Raw genomic sequence first — 25,650 nt, 5'->3', positions numbered from 1 at the left:
CTGAGACAATGACAGAGGGCGGCGCAGCCCTGTGCTGGAAAGGGTGGCCTCCCCGAGTGATCAGACCTGAGAAAACATATGTAAAGTCCTGTGAGGTCTGCTTTGCTAAGAACGCTCTTAGTTAAATGATAAAGGTCCAAGGAGGAAATGAGTTTGTTTCCCAAAGTTTTGTAGCCTTTTAGCCGATAGACCCTGACTCAGAAGAAGCCCTAATAGTTCTTTGTATGCTATCTACTGTTTGATCCTTACTGCCTGACAATGATTAATGAGCTGTACCTGTCTTCCTGCACAAATTAAACACAATAAAAGCCTGTCTAGGAAAAGGTCAGTGCGCTCCCCCCTTGAGGGAGTAGCCATGCAGTCCCTTTTCTTCCACAGGACTTGGTAGTCTGTGCGAAGTTGTCTCTTGTCTCATCCACATTGCCACGGGCACTGCAGGCTGGTGTCTGCGTCATCCTACCAGAGTTTCAAATGTGTTATAGCTGATGAGTCTACACTGACACATCACTATCACCACAAGTCTGTAGCTTATGTTGGAGTTCACTCTGCTTCTGTGCATTCATTCTATGGGTTTGGACACATGTCTAATGCCATGCATAGTGACATGGATCTACCATGTTAGTACCACACAGGGAGTTCCACTGCCCTAAAAACCCTCTTTGCTCTGCCTGTTCTTCCTTCTCTTACCCCTGACAACCACTGATCTTTGTACTCTTTGAAAAGTGTTGCCTTTTCAGCATATCACAGACTTGGAATCATAACAGTATGTGGCCTTCGCAGATTAGCCTTTTTTATTTCGTATTATGCATTTAAGTTTTCCCCATGTCTTTTCACCGTGGGATCACTCATTTCTTTTTAGTAGTGAATAGTATTCCATTGTCTGGGCAGAATCACCAAACTCATTTCTCAAGATGTGTCTCCAGTGTTAGGCCATTGCATGATTATATTAGGAGGACGACTCAATTCCTCTTTGGGTCTGGGTTAAAGGTCTCAGTTCCTCCAGTCAGGGGCTTTTCCATAGGCTTTCTTCATTGTGCTCAGGACATGACAGATGTTCAGCACAAGCATTCCTGGAGAACGAGAGGAGGAGGCTGCAGTGTCTTGTGTTACCCAGTCTTGGAAGTCAGATACGCCTCAGCTTTATTCATTAGAAGCAAGTCACTAAGTTTAGGCCATAATGGGGTGGGGGAGGGGGGATTTTTTTTAAACTACCACACAGCTTTTAAACTGAACAAAATGAGATGCCGACTATGAAAAAAAATAGTCTCTGATACCATCATCTATCTTCTCTCACTCCCCACAGAGGTAGGTTTTAAACTGGAGGCTCTGGCCTGCAGTAAGCCATGAGCTCAGGGCACAGCATCCCTGAGGTCGGCACAGCACAGAAACAGTGGGAAGGAGAACGCACAGAGCTTTGCGATTTCAGACCTCCCTTTCTTCATCTTTGTTTTAAACTGGCCTATAACATACCTATGACTTTTTAATAGAATAGATTATATAAATTATATTTAGTTCAGCCTAATTGTGAATAACACCTGTTTTAACATGCTGTAGATTCGTTCACTCAACACATTTTTATCATAGTTGTTTTAACCCTTGTATTTGTTTTTAATTTTTATCTTTTTATATCAGTCTCTAAGAGACTGCAGTCACTTATTTTTTTTTTAAATGCAAGCACTCCTCTTCGAACACAGCTAACCTGTGTTTGCCCCCTTGGTGACTGTCTCAATGGCTCAAAGCTATGGCTTAAGCAGGCAACTGCCGTTCCTCAGACTTTGCAAATAAATTAAGATCTGGGCCTTGACTTAGATTTTAAGCAAAGGAAGAAACAGGAACAAAGGTGTGAAACTTTATAATGCAGGGACATGCAGGCCATAAAACAAGGGAAAAAAATCAAAGATAGTGATGGTGTGTTCCATTTGACAAAGGGGGAAAAACCCTAAGGGGAAAAAAAACTTCACAAGTTTCTGCTACACATTTACTCCATTTTACCCACAGACGACCCTGCTAACCATTAAAAACGACTCATCGTTACTTAAGTCGGGTGATTTTCCCAAGTGTTCCATCTCCCAGGTACTGGAGTCTCCGAAGTCGGGGAGGGCCCTTCCGGTGGGAGACTGTGGGTGGAGTTCGGATTTGACAGCCCGGCTGTTGGCCAGCGGGAAGGCTCTGCAACTGTGTGACCTCGGGCAACTTGACTTTTCCAAGCTTCATATTTCGCACCAAAACACAGGGATGAATTAGTAGACCCTGTCTTTGGGCTTTCTCTGATGATTAAATGAGACAGAGACGTCAAAAATTCTTGGCACGTGAATGTAACTTTTTAGCTAATTTTTTTTAACATAAAGGAGGTGAGCTTGTTGAAAAACAAAAACAAACCTCTCCTTCGTCTTATAAAATTCAGATAAACCTTTTTAGAATTTAAATATGAGCAAATGTGGCAGAGAGGGAGAGGCTGTTCCCCTTCTATCACTATAGGACTTTCTTTGCTACTGAAAATCATTTTCTTAACCTTCTCGAGGCCACAATTTACACTCTCCAGGCTGACGTGGGTGAGATGGGGTAGGGAGTGGGGGTGAGCAGTCTCCGGGCCACAAAATTTAGCGCCCTCGCAGGAGAGAGAGCGCGGCGGCACTCTGGTCGCAGGACTCTGGCTGCGGCCCAGGCGGGACGGAGGCAGCGGGGAGGTGCGGCGGCGGGAGCAGCTGATCTGGCCGTTCAGGGTCCTGGGTGACCGGGCAGATCGGGCTGCCTGCGGGCTCCGCCTCCAGCCCTCCTGGCACCGCCTCCAGCCCCGCCTCCTCCTCCTTCAGCGCTTCAACCGGCGCTGGCCTTGGCTGCTTCGATCCTAATTGTGGCCACCCAGCCGGAGCCATGCGGACTGCGGGCCCGGGGACGTGCCTGGTGCTGCTGCTGCTTTTGGCCGGAGCTGGGGTGTCTGCTGTTTCCGTGCCCCGAGATCCGCCGCTCTTCAACGTGAGCCTGGACGTGGCCCCGGAGCTGCGCTGGCTACCGGTGCTGCAGCACTTCGACCTGGACTTGCTGCGCGCCACCATGGCGCACATCCTCGGGTGAGCGCGGGACGGGGTCTGCCGGGAGGGTCTGCCCAGTCCGAGTGCAGGAAAGCCCAGGCGCGTGGCCCACTGTGTTTGAACGGAGACTTGTCACCCCTTCCCTCCCCCTCTGTTATAGCCTCGCCCTCCACCACCCCCCTCCGCCCGGCCTCTGGAGTGCCTCTGGAGTGTGGAGGGGTTGGCGGGGACCAGAACTGGTATTTGCTGCTGCTCTAGGCAGCATCAAGGTTGGGGAGGATCCGGCGCGGCTGGTTTGGCTTTCAGGTTCCGTGTCACCAGTGGCACGCCCGTCCTCAAGACATCCCAGGTCAGGGTGGCGCACGAGATGTGGCCCCGGATGCTCAGCTACTGAATAGGGGACGCAGCCCACGTCCTCCTCGTGGGCTTCGTGGGCCCTCCAAGTGCGCGCCTTTGGGGACTATGCACTCTCATCCTTTCTACTTCTGTGAAAGTTTCAGTTTTTCTCCTGGAGGCTGGGGATCGGGTGATGCGGGACCTGAGCTGTCAGATTTCTGGGGAGGAAGGCACCGAGCACTCGGCCCTAAGGACGAGAGCGTTAGATACTCCCAACCCCCCAGGCATACGCACTCGCACGCCTCCAACAAGTGAGCTCAAGCACCCTCGTGACTTTTCGTTTCTAGGGATACGGTCCCCAAGTGGGTCCATGCAGTAATGCGAAAGGCGGTCAAGGAGCTGGAAGGCTCTCTGCCCCAGCCCTACACCGACGAGGTCCGCGGCATGTGTGACGTCCTGAACTTCAGCCTGGCCGACTGTCTCCTCGTTAACCTGGCCTACGAGTTCACCGCGTGAGTGAGTGCCCCACGCGGCGTGATTAACGTGGGCTGGCTTGCCAGGATCACCTACCACATCTGAGTGGGAGCAGACGTGTTTTCAGTGTGATGAAAACAGAGCGGAGACCGGGCTGCCCAGAACCCTCCCAGCACTTCCTCTTTGCCTCTGTGTAAATCTGAGCAGCAGATGCGTGGGCTCCAGGCAGCTTCTCTGACCTCAGCACTGAACTTTTCCTCTACCTGAAGCCCCCTTTCCTCCCTCCACTAATCCCGGCAGGATCCCACTTTTGGAACTCTGCCCGGCGTGTACTTCCCAGGAAGGTTTTGGAACTAACCCCACTCTCCTCTGGACTCCGTAGCTAAACCAGCGACCCTCCAGCCTTATACTGCAGGGGCTCCTCCTAGTACTGATTCGTCCCCTGCATTTCTCCCCCTATGTTTGTCGTGCCTCGTGATCCTGACTCCTCTATTCCCGCAGCCTGCTCCCTTTAGGGCTGGGGTCATAGAGAACATGGTTCTGGCGAATAAGACCAGCCAATATTTGCTACGCTGAGTGGGCATGAGTAAAAAAATGTGGCGCACAAACGTGGAAGCAGTGTGGAGTGCAGGCCGACCCTAGGCAAAGTGCAGGGGGGCCCTGAAGGCTCCATTGACGCCTTAACAGGTTCTGGCATTAAGAACTTAGACTAGGTTTCTGCCTGCAGGATTTAACTGTTTTGCAACCAGATCAGTCTCATCTAGTAACATCTTGCAGATACTTAATGGCTTCTGGCTGCCAAAAGATGATGAAAAAAGTTCTTGGGATAATGGAACTTTACTACGCCCCCTCCTCTGGCATCTTCCCAAAACAACTGGGCAGAGTAGGTTCAGACGTACTGTGACTGCCTTTCTTTTTAGGAATATGTTTTTGGGATACATGGCACAAACTTGTTAAATTGAAGTGCTTTTCAATTGAACTAAGTTAATTTGCCATTCTTCATCATTCCCTACCCCCGTCTTTTCCCTATTCTGACATGTGGCTTTTCTCAGTGGAAAAAAAAATCAATTTGCATGTTCACTTTCACCTTCTTTTGTCGGAATCACTGATTGAAAAAGTTCTAGTAAGAACATTCTAACTTTGGAATGTGGTATTAAGGTATATAGTGAATTGCCCGACAATACAAAACAGACTCCACTAGCGTTAACAAAGGAAATGTTTTATTCTCATTTCTGATGCAAGGCCTGTTGAATCAGGATAAGACTCACTACCCTACACTGAGCCTGCTGGGTGCCAGACACTGGAGACGGCATTACCAGTAGTGATGCAGAAACCAGGCCTCAGGGGAATGACTTGCTGAAAGTCAGGTCCGTGGTGAGTGGTTGGAGCTGCTGCTGAAGGCGGGTGTGTCCCGTGCGCTGCAGTGACTGTCCCAAAGCGGAGCCCAGCTCCCATTTGCCCCCCTGTGCTTGTGGGCTGCCTCATGCAAAAACTTTTGGACCTGACATGGCAGTACCGTGGTCTTGCCAGTTTTGAAAAATCATCTTTGAGATTCCACACACTTCGCTTTAGCCACTTCCGGTGTTTCATCAGTCCCTTCCTCGGCATGAACTCTTTGAAGTTAAGATTAGAAACCTTGAAAAAAATTAAAACCTGACTAGGTTTCCTTCTTTAAACAGAGGAAATTAAGTGACATTTGTTTTCTCCTAATTATAAAGGTATTATATAATCATTCTAGAAAATTAGTAAATATAGAAAAGTGGAATTGACCACATCCTATTACTCAGAAATGACCATCAGTTCTTCAAGGTGTTTCCTCCCAGGTTTGTGTGGATACACATCCCCCCCCCCCCCCAACTGGATGTGCTGTGTGTAAATATTTTTTCCCACATATCTTCAGAGAATACAAACACTTAGATATCTTATTAAACCTTCTCCTCTTTTTCTCAAACTACTTTTCTCTGTCTGAGGCTTTTAAAAGGATCCTTTTCTCTAAAGGGGACAGGAAAAGTGCCAAGCCCCTAAAAGCTGACCATTCTACTTGCTTTTAGAAATTCATGGAATGGAGAGGTGATCTTGAGCAAGCTTTAAACGATGTGTTGAACAGACCACACTGCCACACGGAGGAGTAAGCAAAGCTCAGTTCTAGCCGAGCCCAGAAGGGGTCAATTTCAGATTTAGATTTAGAATGAAATTCCCGTTCAGTATGTTTTCAATGCTGTGTGTGCCAAGGGCGAGGGTCTAGTAACACTAAACACCGATGAGCTGTGCTGGAAAATACAACTGGTTGTATTTTCATCTTGAACTGTGAATACATACTCTTATACAAGAATGATACAGCTTATGTGTCCATTGTGAGGAATAACAATTGTGTTTTACTCTAAGGTCTTATCTTAAAAATGAAAAGCTCATTTTCCTTTTTCTTATTTTTCTCATTCGTTCCTGTTGGACTTTCTGCTTTCTCAGATTCTGCACCAGCATTGTGGCTCAGGACTCCAGAGGCCACATTTACCATGGCCGGAATCTGGATTATCCGTTTGGGGACTTCTTACGCAAGATGACTGTGGATGTGCAATTCTTAAAAAGTGGGCAGGTACGGTCTGTATAGCATAGGATTCCAAAATCTGAGTCTTACTAACCCAAGTTAGCAATCATTAGGATGGCCTACTTCTTAAATGTTATTGGTTTAAGATACAAAAAACATCAAACTCCTGGAAAAACAAGCCAGAAGAAAGGTTTACATCAATGATGCTTATAGAAAGAAGCATCATCTATTATTATTATTATTATTATTATTATTATTATTAAGCACCTAGTTAGAGAGGTCCGTCCATATTCCTCAGGGAAATATGTGTGAGGGTGTGCTCTCTTGTCCACCTGTGATGCCTAGTCAGCTGTTTCCTCCTCTTTCCCATGTTTAGGCTGCTCCTGGAAGAGGGGCGTGGGGGGGGCTGTATGGTGTAATGGCTAGAAACACCCAACTTTGGGGTCTCTGAGTACTAGCTTTGAATCCTGCTTCTCTCACTTCCTTCGCGAACCCGGGAAATCACTCAGACACATTTTGCAGACTACAGCTCAGAGAGGCTAATAATTACTTTATAGAGATAATTATAAAGGTTAAATGAAGTAAAATCTATGCAAAGCATGTGGTAGATGCTTGATAAATGTGGCCCTTTTATAAGTATGATTGACCCCACCACACTCTTATGTATAATCTTTAAGAAAGTGTACTGAAGTCATTTTATTTTCATCATAGTAAGGACTAGTAACACCAAACTAACACTCGTGAATTGTAGCCAGTTGTGTTACTTATTTAAATGTATAATCTAATATGCACTATTGTCACATTTCTGGGGAAACTTTTAGGGAAACAGCACTGAGTTCACTGAGTAGGCAGAGCATGCTATTGCTGTGAAGCAGAATGGAGCATTCCAAAACCAGAGTTTGGTTTGGGGGGACATTGTTTAAGGACAAGGACTATATTCCATTTATCCTTTACATTGTTTTTATTTAACATTTTATTTATTTATTTTTAGAGAGGGGGAATGGAGAGAGAATGAGAGGGAAAGAAACTGAGAGACATCCATCAGTTGCCACTCACACACCACCCACAACCAGGGGACTGGTCTCTAACCCAGGCATGTGCCCTGACTGGGAATCAAACTGGCAACCTTTTGGTTTGACAGAGGACGCCCAACCCACTGAGCAGCACCAGTCAGGGCTTGTTTATTCTTTGCATTTAGAGGTTGAGTCACAAATATGAAAAACTTATTTAGGGACTTCTGGTCAAGATGGAAGCATAGGTAGATATATTTTGCCTCCTCACACAACCAAAAGAAGGACAACAAAAAATTTAAAAACAAAAAATAACCAGAACTGCCAGAAAATCAAACTGTATGGAAGTCTGACAACCAAGGAGTTAAAGAAGAAACTCATTCAGACTGGTAGGAGGGGTAGAGATGGGCATCCGGGGCAGAGAGGATGCGCACAGCAAAGCAGCTGGAGGACCGAGTGGTACCATATTTGTGTGAGGTTAAACCAGGAGGAACAACTGGAGAACAAGACAGACCAGGCAACCCAGGATTCCAATGGGGGAAAATAAAGCCTCAAAACCTCTGGCCATAAAACTTTGTGGGCATTGCGTCAATAGGAGAAGCTCTTAGCCTCACAGTAGAGTTCGTTGGAGAAACCCACAGACTCCTAGAACATACACAAACCCACCCACACAGGAATCAGCACCAGAAGGGCCCAATTTGCTTGTGGGTAGCGGGGGAAGTGACTGAAAGTTAGCCGAGAGCCAAGCAAGTGGCATTGCTCTCTCTTAGACCACTCCGAGAGGGAACACATACTGTGCCAGAACAAGGCAATGTGGGTTGTCCCCCCACCGGCGGGCATACCTAAGGACACTTACAATGTAACAGGTGTGCCAAGACCAAAAAAAAAAAAAAAAAGGCCCAAATGAAAGAACACATCAAAAGTCCGAAAATAGAACTAAGCTATGAAAAAATAGCCAGCCTATCAGATGCAGAGTTCAAAACACTGGTAATCAGGATGCTCACAGAAATGGTTGAGTATAGTCACAAAATAGAGAAAAAGTGAAGGTTATGAAAAGTGAAATAAAGGAAAATATACAGGAAACCAACAGCGACAGGAAGGAAACCAGGACTCAAATCAATGATTTGGACCAGAAGGAAGAAATGAAAATTCGACCAGGACAGACTAAAGAAACAAGAATTCAAAAAAAATGAGGAGAGGCTTAGGAACCTCCAGGACAACTTTAAACCTTCCAACCTCCAAATCATAGGGATGTCACAAGAAAAGGAAGAGCAAGAAATTGAAAACTTATTTGAAAAAAATAATGAAGGAGAACTTCCCCAATCTAGCAAAGAAAATAGAATTTCTAGGAAGTCCAGGAAGCTCAGAGTCCTAAAGAAGTTAGAACCAAGGAAGCACACAGCAAGGCATTTAATTATTTTTTTCAATTTTTAAAAATTTTATTGATTATGCCATTACATTTGTTCTATTTCCCCTCCTTCATTCCCCTCCACCCTGCACACCCCTCCCCCACCATTGGCACATATAATTATATTACCCAAGATTAAAGATGAGAGATTCTTAAAAGCAGCAAGAGAAAAGGAGACAGTTACCTACAAAGGAGTTCCCATAAGACTGTCAGCTAATTTCTCAAAAGAAACCTTACAAGCAAGAAGGGGCCGGAAAGAAGTATTTCAAGTGATGAAAGGCAAGGACCTACATCCAAGATTACTCTATCCAGCTATCATTTAGAATGGAAAGACAGATAAAGTGCTTCCCAGATAAGGTCAAGGTAAAGGAGTTCATCATCACTAAGCCCTTATTACATGAAATGTTAAAGGGACTTATCTAAGAAAAGAAGATTAAAAATGTGAACAGTAAAATGACAACAAACTCACAACAATTAGCAACTGAACCAACAAAAACTAACTAAGCAAACAACTAGAACAGGAACAGAATCACAGAAATAGAGATCACATGGAGGGTTGTCAGCAGAGGGGGCACTGGGAGAATGGGGGAAAAGGTACAGGGAATAAGAGGCATAAAATGGTAGGTACAAAATAGACAGGGGGAGGTTAAGAATTGTATAGGAAATGGAGAAGCCGAAGAACTTATATGTACGTCCCGTGGACTTGAACTAAGGTGGGGCAGTGGTGGTGGGAGGGGGTTGCAGAGTGGAGGGAAACAAAGGGTAGGAAAAAGAAGGAACAACTGTAATAGCATAATCAAAAAATATACTTTTAAAAAAGAAAATAAAATCAATACACATAAAAATAAAAAAACATCATTTACTAAATATTTATTTGGTCATCTGCTTTTACAAACAAAAGACTTTTTCTATTACATTTTCAAATAACAGTTATGGCTAGTATAGCTCAGTGGATTGAGTGTTCGCCTGCAAACCGAAGGGTCAATGGTTTGATTCCTAGTCAGGGCACATGCCTGGGTTATGGGCCAGCTCCCCAGTAGGGAGCATGCAAGAGGCAACCACACAATAATGCGTCTCTCCCTCCCTTCCCCTCTCTAAAAATAAATAAATAAAATCTTTTTAAAAAAGGTTCAAACAACACAGGGTTTCCCACATACTGCTACTTCTAGGGTGGAGCTTTTTAACCTTGTTCAGGTGGGAACTCCTCTGGTGAAGCCTATTGGTCCCTTCTCAAAATTATGGTTTATAATACAATATAAAATGCATGGGAGTACAAAAAAACATTGTGTTGAAATGCAGCCACTTCAATATCATATTTTCTCTTAACACATTAAATAGTAAAATTTGGCAGTGGCTCTGATGCCTACCATAATTTCTTGATGGTGATAAGTGTGAATGGTATTTCAAGACAATGTGTGTGGAGCATAGCAAAATAGACATGATACCATTATATACATGAAAATGTCTGCAATTTCTGCTGGTGACAGAATAACAGACACTGCTATAATGACATGGTTTGTTGCAAGTGTTTATTACAGAACAAGTGAAATTTCATTTAGAAGTCAGTGCAAGTAAAGATGTGCTCTTTGTTTCCTACCCAAGGTCACAGGTCTGCTGAATTCTATCCAAGGTTGGATAGCCTTCTAGAAGGCTATTTCAGGGTTTTTATTCTATTGTGTTGGAACCTTAGAAGAAAGAAAATTCATGAAATGGTGGAACAAAATAAGGCAATTACAAAGTATATTTGGTTAGGAATGGTAAAATGATACCTTATTTCTTGATTTCAGATTGCATTCACAGGAACGACTTTTGTTGGCTATGTGGGATTATGGACTGGTCAGAAGCCATACAAGTTTACAATTTCTGGTGACGAACGAGGTAATCGAAATGAACCCCCAAGCATTTTTAGCTATTTCCTTGTTCAGTTTTATCCAAGTACTTCATTCACTCACCCAACAGAACACGTAGAAGAACACCTACTAGAGTCTGTGGCAGGGACTTGCATTCTAGCGGGGCTGGTCGGACGGTGTGCATGTAAGCAAGGAAGATGACTTCAGGTAGTTATAGGCACTACCAAGAAAGTAAAACAGGACAGTGTGATAGAGTGAAGAGGTGCGGGGGCAGGGTGGTCACTGCAGCTGGAGGGTCTGGGAAGGCCTGACTCAGGTGGTCCGGGAGCCAGCTCTGTAGAGGCTGCATGAAGAGTCACCCCAGCGGTGTGACTGCAGCATAGAGTAAGGAGAGAGTGACCTGAAAGGGGGAGAGGCAGGCGAGGCCACGGGGAGTCTCCTGGGGAGGAGTTGGGGTTAAACCTGATGGAAGCTCTTAAGGATTTTAGGCCTGGGAGTGAACAGATCAGATTTATATTTTTAACTATCACTTTGGCTGCTCTGTGGAGACTGAATTGTATTGGCTTAAGATGGAAGCAGAAGTGGGTTATGAAGCCGTTGCAGCGATCTAGACGCTGTTTGATGGCTTTCCACGGGCAACATCTGTGAAGCACTTCACAGCTTACTGTGCCCTTTCTCATAAGCTTCCTCATTAGAGACTCACAACAGTCCTGTTACATAGGCGGGGCTCATAACATTAAACCCATTCATTATGTGGAGGAGGAAAGGGAGGCTATGAGGAGAAATGACAGCTAGTGGGTGGGGGAGGTGGTTCTTAAATTGATATCACAGGTCCCGGCCCACACCTGTGTGTATCATACAATCCCACTGCCATTCTCCGAATCTCAGGGGACATCATTTAGCCCCACAGTATGTGGGAAACCCAGAGACAGACAAGCACTTGTCTCTGACCTCAGGAACTTGCAGCTGAGTAAAAGAGAAATTCACAAGGAATCTCTTAAAATTTAGTGTTGGCTGTTGATGAACTGAGTTGACTTCCTGTTTTTGTTCCCTTTGCTTAGGTGTATTCTTACCTTTTGACTTAAATAAGGCTTTACCAGGAAGATACTGGTTGAGTATATAGGAGTCAGTTCTTTATTCTAACATACTTCTTCACCATTTTCTCAAATGTCAGCTTATGAGTGAGGCTGGTTCTCAAATGGTACTCCAACCACAGCATGATAGTTATGAAGATTTGACACAGGATGTCTGTAAACACAGGTATATTTAGTAAAAAGATTGACTTCGTTTCTGTCATTTTATCATTTAAATTGTTTAGCATACTGATTAGTAGAATCTAAGGTATGAGCAGCTTTAAAATAATGGAGTTATTTTATAATATACGCATTTAATTAAACACTGTCAAACTGCTTTGTTAAAACTTTTTAAAGCCTTATTTGAATGAAAACTCTATTTTCATCTGCTAAGATTGAGTTGAAATGCCCCAAAAATAAGAGAACATCATCTCTGGGTCGAGGGAGATAAGATGTTCGAGTCAGTTTGGGGCCATGGTGGAGAGTGCCAGCAGGGCCTCCACCCACTGCACGAGGAGATGCCCAACCAACCACCTGGCCGCTGGGATCTCAGGCTCCGCAGCCAGCCTGCTTCAGGTTATACCTTGACGCTGTCCCTTGCTGGCTGGGTGACCATGACCAAGGTGTTTACGCAGTCTGTACCTCAGTGTTCTTATCTGGAAAGCAGGGGTGATAATCGCTGGTGTGAGGAAGAAGGGAGTTCTCGTACTTGAAGAACTCAGAGCAGGGCCTGGTGCAGAGGAAGGGCCAAAAAAACATCTCCAGGACTGACCTCCTCTGACACCCAGATTGAAGGACCCAGCCACCATCTCAGCGTCTCTGTTCTGGTATCTACTAAGTCTCAAACCTGACAAGCTTAGACAGACCTGTTGCTTTTTTCTTTCCTTCTTTTCTTGCCTCCGCCCAAATCTGTTCCTCTCTTGGTTTTCCATGCCTTAAGAAATGGCACTTCTAATCAGCACAAGGCCAGCCTGTACCAGGAGAATTGTACCAGGAGAATCCTTTGACCCTTCACACCTCAAAACTGATCAGCTCTGCCACCCAAACTAGACTGTCCCTGCCCATCCTGCCTACCTTCACTGCTCGGCTCGCTGCCATCACACCTGTCCTGCTGCTGTCCCTGTTCCTCTAGTCGCCCTGCTCCTCACCCTTCTATAAGTCTTTCTTTATCTAGCAGCTAGCACGATCAGGTTGTTCCTCTGTTTAAATCCTATGGTGATTTTCCATTTCACTTGTAACCAGTCCAAAGTCCTGACTCTGACCTCAGAACTCTGTACCTCGCTTTAGGCCCGCCTCCTTCTCCCTTCCTCCCTGCACCTGCCCCGGCCAGCATTCATTCTTTCCCTGACATCTGTCAGCCTTGCTCCTGCCTTAGCTCCCGACACCCGCACCCTCTGGAATGCTCATCTTAGCTCAGGTGTTCACAACACAGACAGGCTGTCCTTACGTTCTTCTTGAAAGAAATCTTCCCTTGTCACTCATGATTACATTATTCTTATTTTCTTTGTTCGAGTTATTCAAATCTTGTTTGTTTAATGGTTTGGTCACCTGAGCACAAAGTTGGGAGTCTTTTGTAGAAATAAATGGCAAAAACTTATTCAAAGGTGCAAACCAGATACACAAATAGACAATACCCAGGGTATTCCGAAGAAGAAAGAGTTTTTATAGTAAAGAGTACATTCTTGAGAAGAATGAGTCATGCATACTTAGCCTCTGGGTTGATGGGAGTTGGCAGTCTTCCAGGTGTCAGGGTTCTGGGTGATGGATGTCAGGCTGTCCACACCTGTGGACATTCCTTTTGAAGTTCTCTGAGGAGTTATCTTCCCATATCTATGTCAGCCTGTCTATCTGTCTACCTACCTACCTACCTACCCTGGCATCCATACACTACTAAAAAGATCAAATGTTTACACGTTCCCTGGCTAGTTAAAGCAGGAGTAGAATCATTTCTTCATGCCTCAGCCTACTTGGTTTTAGCAACTTAGCAGTGTGACTGCAGTGACTCCATTTTATTGCTTCACTCTCCTCAGTACACTACTTTCTCCTGTTTACTGTTGAATGGGAGGGTCTGGACCAAGTCAGGGTATGGCACTGTTTCATGAAAAGGACCTATAAGTAAAGTGGCCCCCAAATGCCAAAGGAGCTGAGAGGCCAGAGAAAGAAGCAGACAAGTGCCGCTGGTTAGTTTAAAGAATTTTAACTGGGAACTTACAGAAATGCTCTCCTGGGTGGCAGAAGAAAAGAAGAATCACCCCCCAGACCACCTGTTTCGTACACTCTAAGAAATGAACCTACATACTCCAAAAGAATGTAGGGCTGATCTAGGGAAAGAAAGGGACCAGGTAGTGGGCACTGTGGTACCAGGGTGAGTTAAATAGATAACAGCCAGGGCAGCTTGCCCTTGGGCGCTCTGCCCCTGAGGAAGGACTGCATGGTGGAGGAAGGTTAACAGCAGTCCACGAATAGCCTGGAGCCTCTGTACACGTTCCAGAGTTCCACCAGGGAAAAGGGGAGTGGGGCCGAGGGTTCTGGCAGATTTGTTTCAAATGGAGTCAGCTTGTCAAGATGGAGTCAGCTCTATCTGAACAACCACATAGTAGGTGTTCAACGCTTATTTCTTGAATGAAAATTATTCTTTCAAAATAAATCCCCTACAGAGATTTTTAAAGATGTTGAAAAATAATTTTGGGAAATGATGGTAAATTTGTATTTTTTTAAATGTGAGCCTGAATCAAACTTAAAAGCTCTGAAAAATATGTATTCTCTACAGTCTCTGTAATACATGCTGAACCACTTCTCATGGTAGCTTCATAATTTTACTTTGCCTGAGGTAATTAATAGAGTGATTTCCTTGAACATAATTATCATTGTTCCCAGGCACCAGAAATTCTGTGCATACGTGTGATACACACGTGCACACACACACACACATACACTGAACACAGAATCTTTGGGGCCTGGAAATGATACTTTCAGCTTCATCTTCGAAAACTGTATGCAAATAAAATCACTCTTCAACCACCAACCTTTCTCCCGCATCAGCTTATGCTATGGGAAAGAAATAAGACTTAAGGAATTTTTTTAAGTGGCGGTGATTTGTGTATATATTTATTGTTCCTTCCCCTCGGCAGATAAAGGCTGGTGGTGGGAGAATGTGATTGCTGCCTTTTTTCAGAGACACTCTCCAATCAGCTGGCTTATCCGCACTGTGAGTATGTTGACTGTTGAGCCCACCGCGCCCTGACTGCATCTTCTAAACCGTGTTCCTGCTGTGATACTCTGTGTTGTTTAACAATGTTGTTCTTAATGTAAGAAGCTCCTGGAAAGGAGGAGCGTCTAAAAGTTGGCAAAGTGCTTATCAACCATTTTGATCATAGGTGTCAAAGATAAACAAAGCTGGACACTAGTTAAAGTGGTAAGGACAGATTGTAGTCAATGGGGTAATACTGCAATAGGGAAAAGTGTCCTGCCTGAACTGAACTTTGATTTGTAGAGAGGTGCCTGGGTGTTTGAAAGGGAGAATGAGGGAGTAGGGAGGGGCGATGGGGAGCACAGCACAGTCAGAGAAGTGACAAATTACAAAAAGCTGAGCACAGAGGTTGCTCCTGTAAAACGTGTCTGACTGGTAGGCGGGGAGATGGGGGCGGGGTCTTCAGGTGTTGGCTGGAACAAACAGCACATTCTTTTGGCACTGTTCTCGGAGGAAAGCTTTCGCTCTTCTAGGCTCTTCTGGCTGATCTAACAATCAAATTGACATGAGACAGATGAGCAGGAGAAAAATTATTAAAGTTTGGTAATTTTTATACCTCCTGTATACATGCAAGACACCCAGAGAAACGGAGGAACTCTCACCGAGGTGGTGGAAGCCATTACCTTAAATACCACATTCAACTAAAAACAAAAGGATATGTTGGGGGCGGGGACTCAGCTACGGGAGGTGGCCAGGAAAAGCACAGCAAACAAGAGTAAGATTTTTAATAGATTGGGCGTTACAAAATAGTCACAGGGATGGAAAGTACAGCATAGGAAATATCATCAGTAATATTGTAATAACTGTGTACGGTGCCAGGTGGGTCTTGGGAATATCACAGGGAACACTTTATAAAGTATATGATTATCTAACCACTATGCTGTACACCTGAACCTAATACAAAATACTATTGGATGTAAATTATGATTGAAAAATTTTTTAAGTAAAAAAAGTGAGATTTTTATGCAGGTTTAAGTCCAAGCCTTCCCCACTGATAAGTTTCTAGAGACTTAGATACCTTCATCCTTGGAGACATCCTCAAAGGCGGGGAGTTCCCTCACCAGCGGAATGTCTCTCACAAAAGGGTAACTTCTACCCAGTTTTCAGAGCTTCTGACACGTCTGGTGTTCCTTAAAAATAACCAGCTTAAAATAATCCTTAAGCCAATGAGACACATTTGGGGCTGGCAAATTCTGCTCCCCTACAGCAGCCTTGAGTTTTCTCAGACTTTCACTCTAAGGGGCCTAGGGTCATCGTAGGGGGGTGGCCTTGAGCTGTTAGAAACTATGTTAGTGTTCGTTCCAGGCTTTTTAGGCCAAGGTGAAGGCCTGGTCAAGAGGAGGGCTCAGGGGAGGCTGGCTAGCGTTTGGTCAAGGAGGGAATCTTCATCATAGGCCAGACTTTTCCACAATAGCTGGCTGAGATAGGAGATAATACTATGCTTTTCTTCAGATATAGTTGTGCCCTCCCACCTTAGACTCTCCATTGGCAAATATTCGGCTTAGCAAAACAGATGTATTAGAAGGCAGCGCTGCACATGCACACAGAGGAGCATCTGCTTCACAGGACCTGTTAGACAGCAGAGCTCCAGGCCACGTGTAAATTGTCGTTTGACCACGGAGCACGTGCCTTCTACAGCACATCTCCGGTGCAAGGATCTGGCTCTGCCTGGCTTGGCCTTTTTGGTCCTTGAGATGCACGCTTTGTGTGGGCTAAGTACACCCTCCTCTTGTAATTGAGCCTTGGTTGCTATTAGCAGGTCAATAGGAGGGATTTAGCCAGGCCAGTCAGCTGCAAGGATTGGCTGTGACCACTGACCACTGACCTCCACCCTCTGTGGAGGATCAGCTGTATAGGTGCTCCAATGTGGTCTCTAGCTATCCACTGGTTGTGCTGGCCCTGAGGTTTCCTGCAGGCAAATGTCAGTCCCCACCTGTGTTTTGCCCTGGGCCACCCTGCCTGAGCTATAAAGCAATATGGGATGGCTGCTGCTTGTTCTGGGATTACAGATTCCCAGGTGAAGCCAACCTGTCAATCTAGGTTGGCTGCTGGTAGTGCCAGGTCTGGGGCTCACTGAGGCCAGCTGTACTTGTTTGAGAGGATTTAGGAAGTTGTGCAGCATGAGCCAGGACCAGTCATTCGTTTGGAAAAGCAGCTTGGGTGGGTTGGTAGGCTGGGTTGGGCTAAGTCTCTGGGGATCTTCAAGGCAGGTCAAACAGTGTTGATGGAATCTGAGATACGGCACCAGCTTGCTGGCTCTGTTGGGGGAGGGTTTAAAAAAGGAACAATGGCCTCTGCTTGCCTTGATACTAGACACTTCAGTTTCTCCCAGTATGTCACTGGTACCTTGCAAGCTGCTAGCCCAGTGCCGGAGCTCAGAGGGAGTGAGTCTGAGTAAGAGAGTCCATGTGTGGGTTCTTTAAGAGGAACTGCTTGGGCTCCAGCAGTTTCCTCCACCGACTTAATCCCTACTGGGTTTTGCAGCCAGAAGTTGTGGGGACTTATCCTCCTGATACTGGAACCCTGGGCTGGGGGGTTTGGTATACAGCTGGGACTTCTGGCTCCCGAGATATGCCAACTGAATTTTTATCTACCACATGTGGGTGTGAGACCAGCCCATTCCACATCTCCACCTCTCCTACCAGTCTAGATGGAGGTGGTTTCTTTAATTCTGTAGTTGTCAGATTTTCATTCAGCTGTATTTCTGATGGTTCCTAGTGATGGTTGTCCTATACTTTAGTTCATTTTGATGTGTTTGGGTGAGCAGGTGACATGTCTGCCTATGTTGAAATTTGACTGGAAGTCTGTACAAGTCTTTTTGTAAGCGTATGTATGCATTTCATTTGGGTCTGTACTTAAGAATGAAATTGATGGGTCAAAGGTAGATGCATAATTAATTGAAGTATGTAAATTAAAGCCATACAATTCATCTTTTTGAAGTGCACCCCTCACTGATTTTAATATATTCACACGTATGATGGTGCTAATGCAGGGTTGTCTCTCTGTTCAGACCCTGAGTGAATCAGAAAACTTTGAAGAAGCTGTTTACAAATTGGCCAAGACTCCCCTTATCGCTGGTGTGTATTATATTGTTGGTGGCATGTCTCCCCGGGAAGGAGTGGTCATCACCAGGAAACGAAATGGTCCAGTGGACATTTGGCCTCTGGATCCTTTAAATGGAGCGTGAGTAGAATTAAAGGCTGTGGTCATTTTACATTAATAATTTATTATTTTTTATTTTTTAATTTTATTTATTTATCTTTAGAAGGGAAGGGAAAGAGAGAAGGAGAGAAATATCAATGTATGGTTGCTTCTGATGCATTCCCTGCTGGGAGCTGGCCTGCAACCCAGGCATGTGCCCTGACGGGGAATCAAACTGCGATCTTTTGGTTTGCAGGCCTGTGCTCAATCCACTGAGCTACACCAGCCAGGGCCATAATTTTTTTAAATAGGTGAAACTGGAGGTGTTTTCTATTTTATATATTCCTTCTTTAGTTATGACTGCAGTGACCTTGATGAGATGATTTGCTCTGTCGTAGGTGGTTCCGAGTTGAGACAAATTATGACCACTGGAAGCCAGCACCTGAGAAGGATGACCGAAGGTAGGGCTCTGTCTGGTTTTCAGTGTTTTCTTGTGGTCAGCAGAATGTGCCCCTCCTATTACAGGAACCGAAGAGGACTACGGGTGCTGTCCCCTCCCCAAAAATATACCTGGGGCCCCTTGCCAGTGCTGGTTTGGGCTGGGAGAGTGGGGGACCCAGGGGAGCACCTGCTGGCCATTGCTTGGGTTTTGGGAGCTTAAGGTTGTCCCTGGCTTCGGGGTGAGAAGCCCTAGATTCCACCACCAGCTCTGTTAACAGCTCACTAGACGGCCTTTGGGCCTGTGTTCACCCATCTGTAAAAAGAGAAGATAGAGCAAGATTCATGGTTTTCTATGTAAGACTTTTTTTTGGAAGGAAAACACTTTCATGCTTAAGTAAATAAATAAACCAGTTGGGGGCTTTCATTGTCACTTCTGATTTGGAAACTTCTATAATTTTCAGTCAGCATGTCCCAAAGAGCAGGTATTTCTCCTTGGCTTTACTGCCCCCCACCCCAGGGGTTTGCCAGCAGCTCTTCAGCTCTGCGGCATTTTCAGCAGCTTGGCTTCCTTGAGCAGATGGGGCTCATGGGCTGACTGTTGAATTCATTCCACCTGGGGGCCTGGGACCCTATAGGGAGAAAACATGCTTGGGGGCCAGACCTGTGTTGGGAAAGGGAGATCATGAGACTAGGTCTCACGCTGAGACCCCCAAAATAAGAACTGGTGGGGCTGAGGGTTTCCTTAGGCGATGAGTGAACTTTGACCACTGTCCTTACAGAACACCAGCCATCAAAGCCCTTAATGCCACGGGCCCCGCAAACCTCACCCTGGAGGCCCTCTACCAGGTAACTTGTGTTGGGATGTCCAGTTTTTGCTCAGAATGTTTGATGTCTTTCTTACAAGTGATTTAAGAAGATATTCTCTTCTGAAATCAAGTAAAGGTGGTAGATGCAAATGCTAGAGTAAGAGTTTTGCCTGGTTGAAAACATTACAAAAAATGTCAGGTGACATTTTCTGAACTTGTTTCTGTATAGGTTAAAGTATCTATGTTCTCCTGTGGCTTTCCGCATGTTAGGAAGAGATACAGAGGTAATTAATATGTGTTCATTGTTTCGAAGGAGAAAGGAGTCAGAAGTCTGAAACTCTGTCACTCTGAGATAGTGTTAAGTGGTGTTATTCTTCCTATGGATATTCTACATGTATTTCTTCTCTGTCTTAAGAGTTTTTATAATATGATTTTTTCTATGCAGGTTTTGTCTGTGTTTCCGGTTTATAACAAGTAAGTGACATCTGTTCACATCCGTTCACACGACACCCCGGAAAGCGGGCTCACGGGCTTCTTGGCTCGGCACGGGTACGAGGGCTCCTGTGGAACCGGCTTCCTGGGGGCTGTGGGGACAGCAGTGGACAAAACACAGCCTCTGCTCTCACGGGACTAGTGTTCTACCGACTGGGTGGGGCAAAAAAACAAACACATCATAAGACAGGTGGGAAGTCCACGAACAAAAACACAGGTGAAGAAACACAGACGTTTTCATCCTATGTCAGTTTGGTAGCTTTCACTGGTTGGGAGCTCCTTAATTTTGCTCTTAGAACTAAACTGTAGACATCTCTGGCTTTCCTTTGTCTTCCTGGGCAGGTTCTGTCACCCCATGCTCAGTCCACACATGGTTTTGTGTCTCAGTTCTTATGCCCTTGATAATCTACAGCCTGAGGTTTTACCCCCATACTCTTCTGAAGAGAACCACTGAACTGTCACTGCCATGGCCACAAGAATCTTGGGTAAATCCAAGAGGCGGCCAGCACCAAACTTGTGCAGGAAGCTGAAGGCCCACTGTCAGCATCACCGCAGGGCTGCGGAGCCCACCAGCCTGCTCGTCATTGTCCCCCTCCAGGTGTTGCCTGAATGCCTTACCCTGAGGCCAGCTCAGTAGGAGTGCTGACACCTTTTGCTTGTGTGGTGGGACTTAACTTACTAACATGAAAGAGGAAGCAAGCGCAAGTCAATACAGAGTTTCAGCTCCTTCCTATCAGTAAATTCCCCGAACCAGCTTTTCCTACTTATCATTCTCACTTCTGCTTTCTCCAAGACAGGAATATCAAAATAGTATTCTTCAACCCTGGCTGGTGCAGCTCAGTTGGTCAGAGCTTTGTCCCATAGATCGAAAAGTTGCAGGTTTGATTCTCGGTCAGGGCACCTACCCAGGTTGTGGGTTTGATCCTGGTTGGAGCATGTACAGGAAGGCGACCCACTGGTGTTTCTCTCTCTCTCTCCCCACCTCCCTCTTCCTTCCTCTCCTTTCTCTTTCTCTAAAAGCAATTAAAAAATGTCCTCAGCTGAGAAATAATAATAAAAAAATATTCTTCAAGAAACGGCCTAAAGCTGACAAAACCTGTAAAGTGATTTTTAATTTCAAATAATTTTTTTTCCTTTTTAACAATCCTCTTTTACACAAACACAAACTAGGAATTTTCCTGATGGCCTCTAGAATAACTTTTGTGTATGGGTGCTTGAAGATTTATGTATAATAATTGTTCCAAAATTGGAGTTATTATTTTTACTTTGTACAGTAATAGGAATAAATCTTCAAAATACCTCTTTGAAAGTTTTTTTAAACAGCGTGGTAAAAAAATTAATGCTAAAACATTTATTCCATAAACAATATTCTAGCAGCCAAACACAGAAAAACAACACTGCCTAGGTCGTCAGTATTTTACCAGTCTGCTAATGAGGTATTTGAGGAGCAAGTTGCACCCCAGTGTTTGGAGGGGAGCAAAACACAAACAAAAGACCCCCCTGATCTGTAGCATTTATTAGCTTCCATGGTGCGCATACTCCTACCTCGCCTATTTCAAGCTTATGATGGGCTCATAAACATCCTGCATGTTCAACAATGGCTCTCACCAGCCTGGGAGAGCCAGCCCCAAATGCACCTTCACTGGACTTCTTCTGGTAGGGCACAATTTTGCCCAAGAAATAGTCATCTGAAAAATAAGCATTAAGAGCCTTTTTTTTTGTATTCTTGCAGTTGTTAAAAATTATGACTGTATCTTTTAAAATTGGCATAATAAAATACTTTTTTATTTTAATAAAACATTTTCATGCTGTGTACAACCCCTATAACTTTTGTAATCCTTACCTGAGGATATATTCATTGATTTTAGAGAGAGAGGAAGGAGAGAGAGACATTGATCAGTTGCCTCTTTTATGTGCCCTGACCAGGGATCTAACCTGTGACCTTTTTCAGTTTACAGGTTGATGCTCCAACCAACTGAGCCACACCAGCCAGAGTAATAACCCCTATAATTTTAAATAGCTGCATAGCCAATTGAATGTTGTATAATTGAGTTAAGCATTCTCCAATTTTTAGTTTCTTCTCTGTTAAAGCTCTGAAATAAATATATTTGTGCATATCCCCCCCCCCCCCGCTTTTGGATATTTCCCTTGCCTGAATTTTTAGGCATGGAGTTGCTGAGTTAAAGGTTGTGAATGTTTAAATGGCATCTGAAATGTTTTATTGATGTGGAGTTATTAGAAACTATAAACAGCTTACAGAGTAATATTTTTGTCTATTGTATAATTGAAAGCCCAAGAGGAATTGCATTTAAAGGATAATCACCACTGAGCCGGGATTAACACAGGTCCCGGACTCTCAGGCCCTTTGAGTATGAGGTCAATAGAAATGAGTCTGAACAGAAGTTAGCGCTATTCTGCCCCCATGTGCTACACTGCAAAATTACACTCACCTGCAATAGAACATCTTCGGCAAAACTGTGACGGAGAATAGAATTATGACTAAGGTAAATAAACAGCCAAAGTCTTATTCCGGGAACCTCGATTATACCTGGACGAGCTTTGCAGGTGCTCATAGTGCTTTCTTCAGCTGGGTGTATGATTCAGTGTAGGGCCACTAAATCTGCCCGCTCTTAAGTAACGTAGCTCCAGATGCTTTGACCATGCATTCCAGCTGGTGTCCAGCACAGGCAGTAGGTGAAGGGAGTGAAGGGAAGGGGTCCTGTGTGCATGTGCACACCTGGCTCATGTTCTTCAGGTCTCCTGCCTTGCAGAACGTTGAGTAAATGGCATTGTACTTTCCATCCCCTATATTGATCCCTGAACTTTAGAAATGCTGCCCTGGCCTTCCTCTGACCCTCCCTTGGTATGAGGATACCTCTGGGTGAGGGGCATTTGCCCATCCAATCTGGCTTAAGTCCCCAGGACCCTGGAATTCCCTGCCTAAAGAGCACTAAGCCCATTTCCAGGGCCCTTGAGGTCCACTTCTGTGGGTGGTGTGTAGCCATTGTGGACAACCTGTGGGCCTGGCGGGTGGCCAAGGGATGTTTGCTGGGGGTCATGTGTAAAGCCTAAATGCAAAGATGTAGGTGTCCACATAAGTGTCCATGTGGGGTAGGGCAGAGCAAGGGGTGAGTGAGGGCCAAGACCTGCTCTTCCTCACTGCCACAGCATGGAACTCTGAGGGTGAGTTCCACTTGGCCTTTCGTGGTGTTGTCAAAACAAGAGGAAAGAACACCTTGAATGTATAGTCATTTGAACTTTAAATTTTAAATATTTTCATATATGTGGACCTCTATTTGTATTCTTGTCTTAGGTCCCAGTGTTAGGGAAGGGCTTGCTATTATTTTTTCTTCTTTGGGACATTAGGGAAATGATGCATATATACTTCTCTCACTGTTTTTAGCCTCACAGTTTATACTACGGTAATGAGTGCTGCCAGCCCAGAGAAGTACATGACGCGGATCCGAAACCTGGATTAAAAGGAAGTAAGCAGAAGAGTGAATTCACCTGCTTTGAAAGGTTTGCTAAAGTTTCTTTGAGGTGGGTGGAGGGGTGGGTGTGTGCTGGTATTTCTCACAGAAGGTGCTAACATACCTAACATATATGCACATGTGATATTTTGGGACAGGCATCTGGCATATGATTGTCATTTGTGTCAGATGAATGTCAGTATGAGTTATTTCTTTCCAATCGTCTGTATGGTGCCCAGAGTCCTTTGCTGCCTTATCAAAACCTGCTCTCAGGGTAAAGGGTTATCTCTTCACTTACCCGGAGAGGAAAATGTTTGGTGAGACTCATGTGTCCCCAGAGTGACAGTGAGGTAGGCCCATCACCTTTGCAGCAAAAGACAGATACTGAGGGCAAAGGGTGCCCGCAGAATTTGTTTTAGGCATCAGCGAGCTTATAGTTGAGAGGAAGGACTTGAGGAAAAAGCCAGAATCCTTTCTGTTGTCCCCAAAACCTTCTGGGCAGCCACCTCCTAAGGGGACACCTCTCCCTGTTGCAAGGATCTTCTGGAGTTTGTAAACCTGGCTTGATAAATATGGTCATTCACATATCATGGGAATGTTAAAAATCAGTGTTTGGATTAAGGGTATTTGGTTTTTTCTTCCCTTACAGGTGATTTTTTAAAAAAATGGAATCTTGAGGAACTGCACTTTAAAAACTAAAAGTGAAAGGACTGTATTATTTTATGGACCATACAGGCTTCTTCCTTATTAAACTTTTCAACCTTGTGAACTGGGGAGGGGGAGGATCACTTTGGAGCTTGTTTTGGTGAAATGGGTAACAGGCCTCTTGTATTCGCTTCCCTTTTCGGGTTTATCCTGCCCCTCCCCGACCTTTGTCCGTCCTGGCTTGACAGACATATATTCAACTGACTCAAAGATCGTTGGTCTCAGCAGTCGAACCACATCCCAGCTTCTCACCAAAACGTAGCTATGTTGTTCCACCTAAGCTTATAAGGAAATGAGCTCTTCGTTCATTATGAAGTATTTCTGGAAGAATCTGAGAAGAAAAGATTCTTCTCAAAGAAATGGAGAGCTCTCGTTGGAATAGAGCCTGTTTGAATATTCGTTAGTCTGACCTTTGATCATGTATTTCATGTGATGAGATTCTCATTTTTTATAATGTTTCTAACATGATGTACCTCTTTTTTCTAAATAGCTACTTTCTTACTTTGTGAAAGCAATATGCAACCAAATAATTTCTGATGGTCACTTATCACTAGTTAATAAAATGCTGAAAAAGACGTTGGTGAGGAAAATTAAAATTTCCAACACATTTAGTGGTGTCTTCTCCTTATATCCTAAACAGCCATCCTGAGGAAGCAGGCCTCGTAGATTAAGTTAGGATTAAATCAGGATTGTCAGGATTTGAAGGAGCACACAGCTGCTTTGTAGAATTTGAGTTTTTCCCACATACGTATGAAGGAAACTTCTTTGGGGACGAAGTCAGAAAAGTCTAAGAGTGGAGCTGATTGGACAGCCTTGTCTAGTGTACCAGCGGCAGGAAGGGGAACCGCGCTCCGAGAGTGAGGTGTCAGCAGGGCACAGACCCCCCCTCCCCTTGCTGCAGGCCTCTCTGGTCGCCCAGAACGTTCTGCTGCTTCTTGGGCAGGGTCGGGCTAACACTTAAATTGCCATCGTCCAGTGCCCTTTTTAAAATCAAATATCAAGAGTAATTTACTCATGCTGAACACACCACCCTGCCACTGATCAGAAGTTTCTACTCATTCGTCACATTTCATTCTTGTTTTCTTGAAAACATACTATGAGTTTTGAATGGAAATTTGGGGAATACCCTAAGTTTAACCGGCTGAAGTGGAGCCCTTGAGAGCTTTGAAGCAGGGCAGTCACTGAAGTCATGGAAAACTCTGGTTGCTTTTGAGATCTTTGTCCTTTGTGCCATGTGGGTTCACGCAGGCGGGCCTGGATGTAGATGTATGGGTTTTTTTTAGTCTCTCCAAATTTCAAATGTATTTCTTTTATTCAGTTTTGGAAAATGCTTGATTATCACCTGAGAATTAGTCTCCTACTTTCTCCTGTGTCTTCTTCTGAACTCTGAGTATGAATATGACACCTTTTCTATCATACCGCTATGTCTCTTAGCCCCTCTGGAATTTTGGGGGCAGGAGAGTGAGAGAAGTGGATTTCCCTCTCAATGATGTATTCTGGGTATCTATTTAAAGATCTTCCCCCCACCCCGTAAGTCAGAAATATTTCTTCATTGGATTTATCTTTTTTAATATCAAGAATAATATTTTTATGTTAGATGGACTATTTGGTCCTTTT

At 44.7% G+C, this 25,650-nt stretch overlaps 2 protein-coding genes across 3 annotated transcripts in view; both read left to right on the top strand.

Annotated features, from left to right (window-relative positions):
* Positions 1-2,875, top strand: part of SDAD1 (SDA1 domain containing 1) — a 40,593-nt gene extending 37,718 nt beyond the window's left edge. The window contains exon 23 of the transcript XR_008389804.1: positions 2,814-2,875. The gene's annotated coding sequence lies outside the window, so the exon portion shown is untranslated. The remainder of the gene's footprint in view (positions 1-2,813) is intronic.
* Positions 2,816-24,640, top strand: NAAA (N-acylethanolamine acid amidase). Of its 2 annotated transcripts, none has more exons than XM_037150199.2 (11): positions 2,816-3,071; positions 3,716-3,880; positions 6,309-6,435; positions 10,593-10,683; positions 14,860-14,936; positions 17,989-18,161; positions 18,518-18,580; positions 19,340-19,406; positions 19,812-19,840; positions 23,262-23,343; positions 23,978-24,640. In XM_037150199.2, exons 1-10 carry the CDS (start codon positions 2,875-2,877, stop codon positions 23,335-23,337), a joined length of 1,065 nt encoding a protein of 354 aa, XP_037006094.2. In that variant the 5' UTR covers positions 2,816-2,874; the 3' UTR covers positions 23,338-23,343; positions 23,978-24,640. The 2 variants fall into 2 exon arrangements, with proteins under 2 accessions (XP_037006094.2, XP_037006093.2); XM_037150198.2 differs by having other exon boundaries at positions 23,262-23,377.
* The last annotated feature ends 1,010 nt before the right edge of the window (positions 24,641-25,650 follow it).

This window comes from Artibeus jamaicensis, unplaced genomic scaffold, assembly GCF_021234435.1.
Source record: "Artibeus jamaicensis isolate MK-2021 breed Jamaican fruit bat unplaced genomic scaffold, CSHL_Jam_final scaffold_1031, whole genome shotgun sequence".
NCBI classification, from domain to species: Eukaryota; Metazoa; Chordata; class Mammalia; order Chiroptera; family Phyllostomidae; genus Artibeus; species Artibeus jamaicensis.
This window is presented reverse-complemented; position numbering and strand designations above follow the sequence as displayed.

Coding starts and splice junctions, on each gene's coding strand:
- NAAA (XM_037150199.2), top strand. CDS start 2,875: ATGCGGACTGCGGGCCCGGGGACGTGCCTGGTGCTGCTGCTGCTTTTG. Junction 3,072..3,715: donor ACCATGGCGCACATCCTCGG/GTGAGCGCGGGA, acceptor TTTCGTTTCTAG/GGATACGGTCCCCAAGTGGG. Junction 19,407..19,811: donor CCCTGGAGGCCCTCTACCAG/GTAACTTGTGTT, acceptor TTTTCTATGCAG/GTTTTGTCTGTGTTTCCGGT.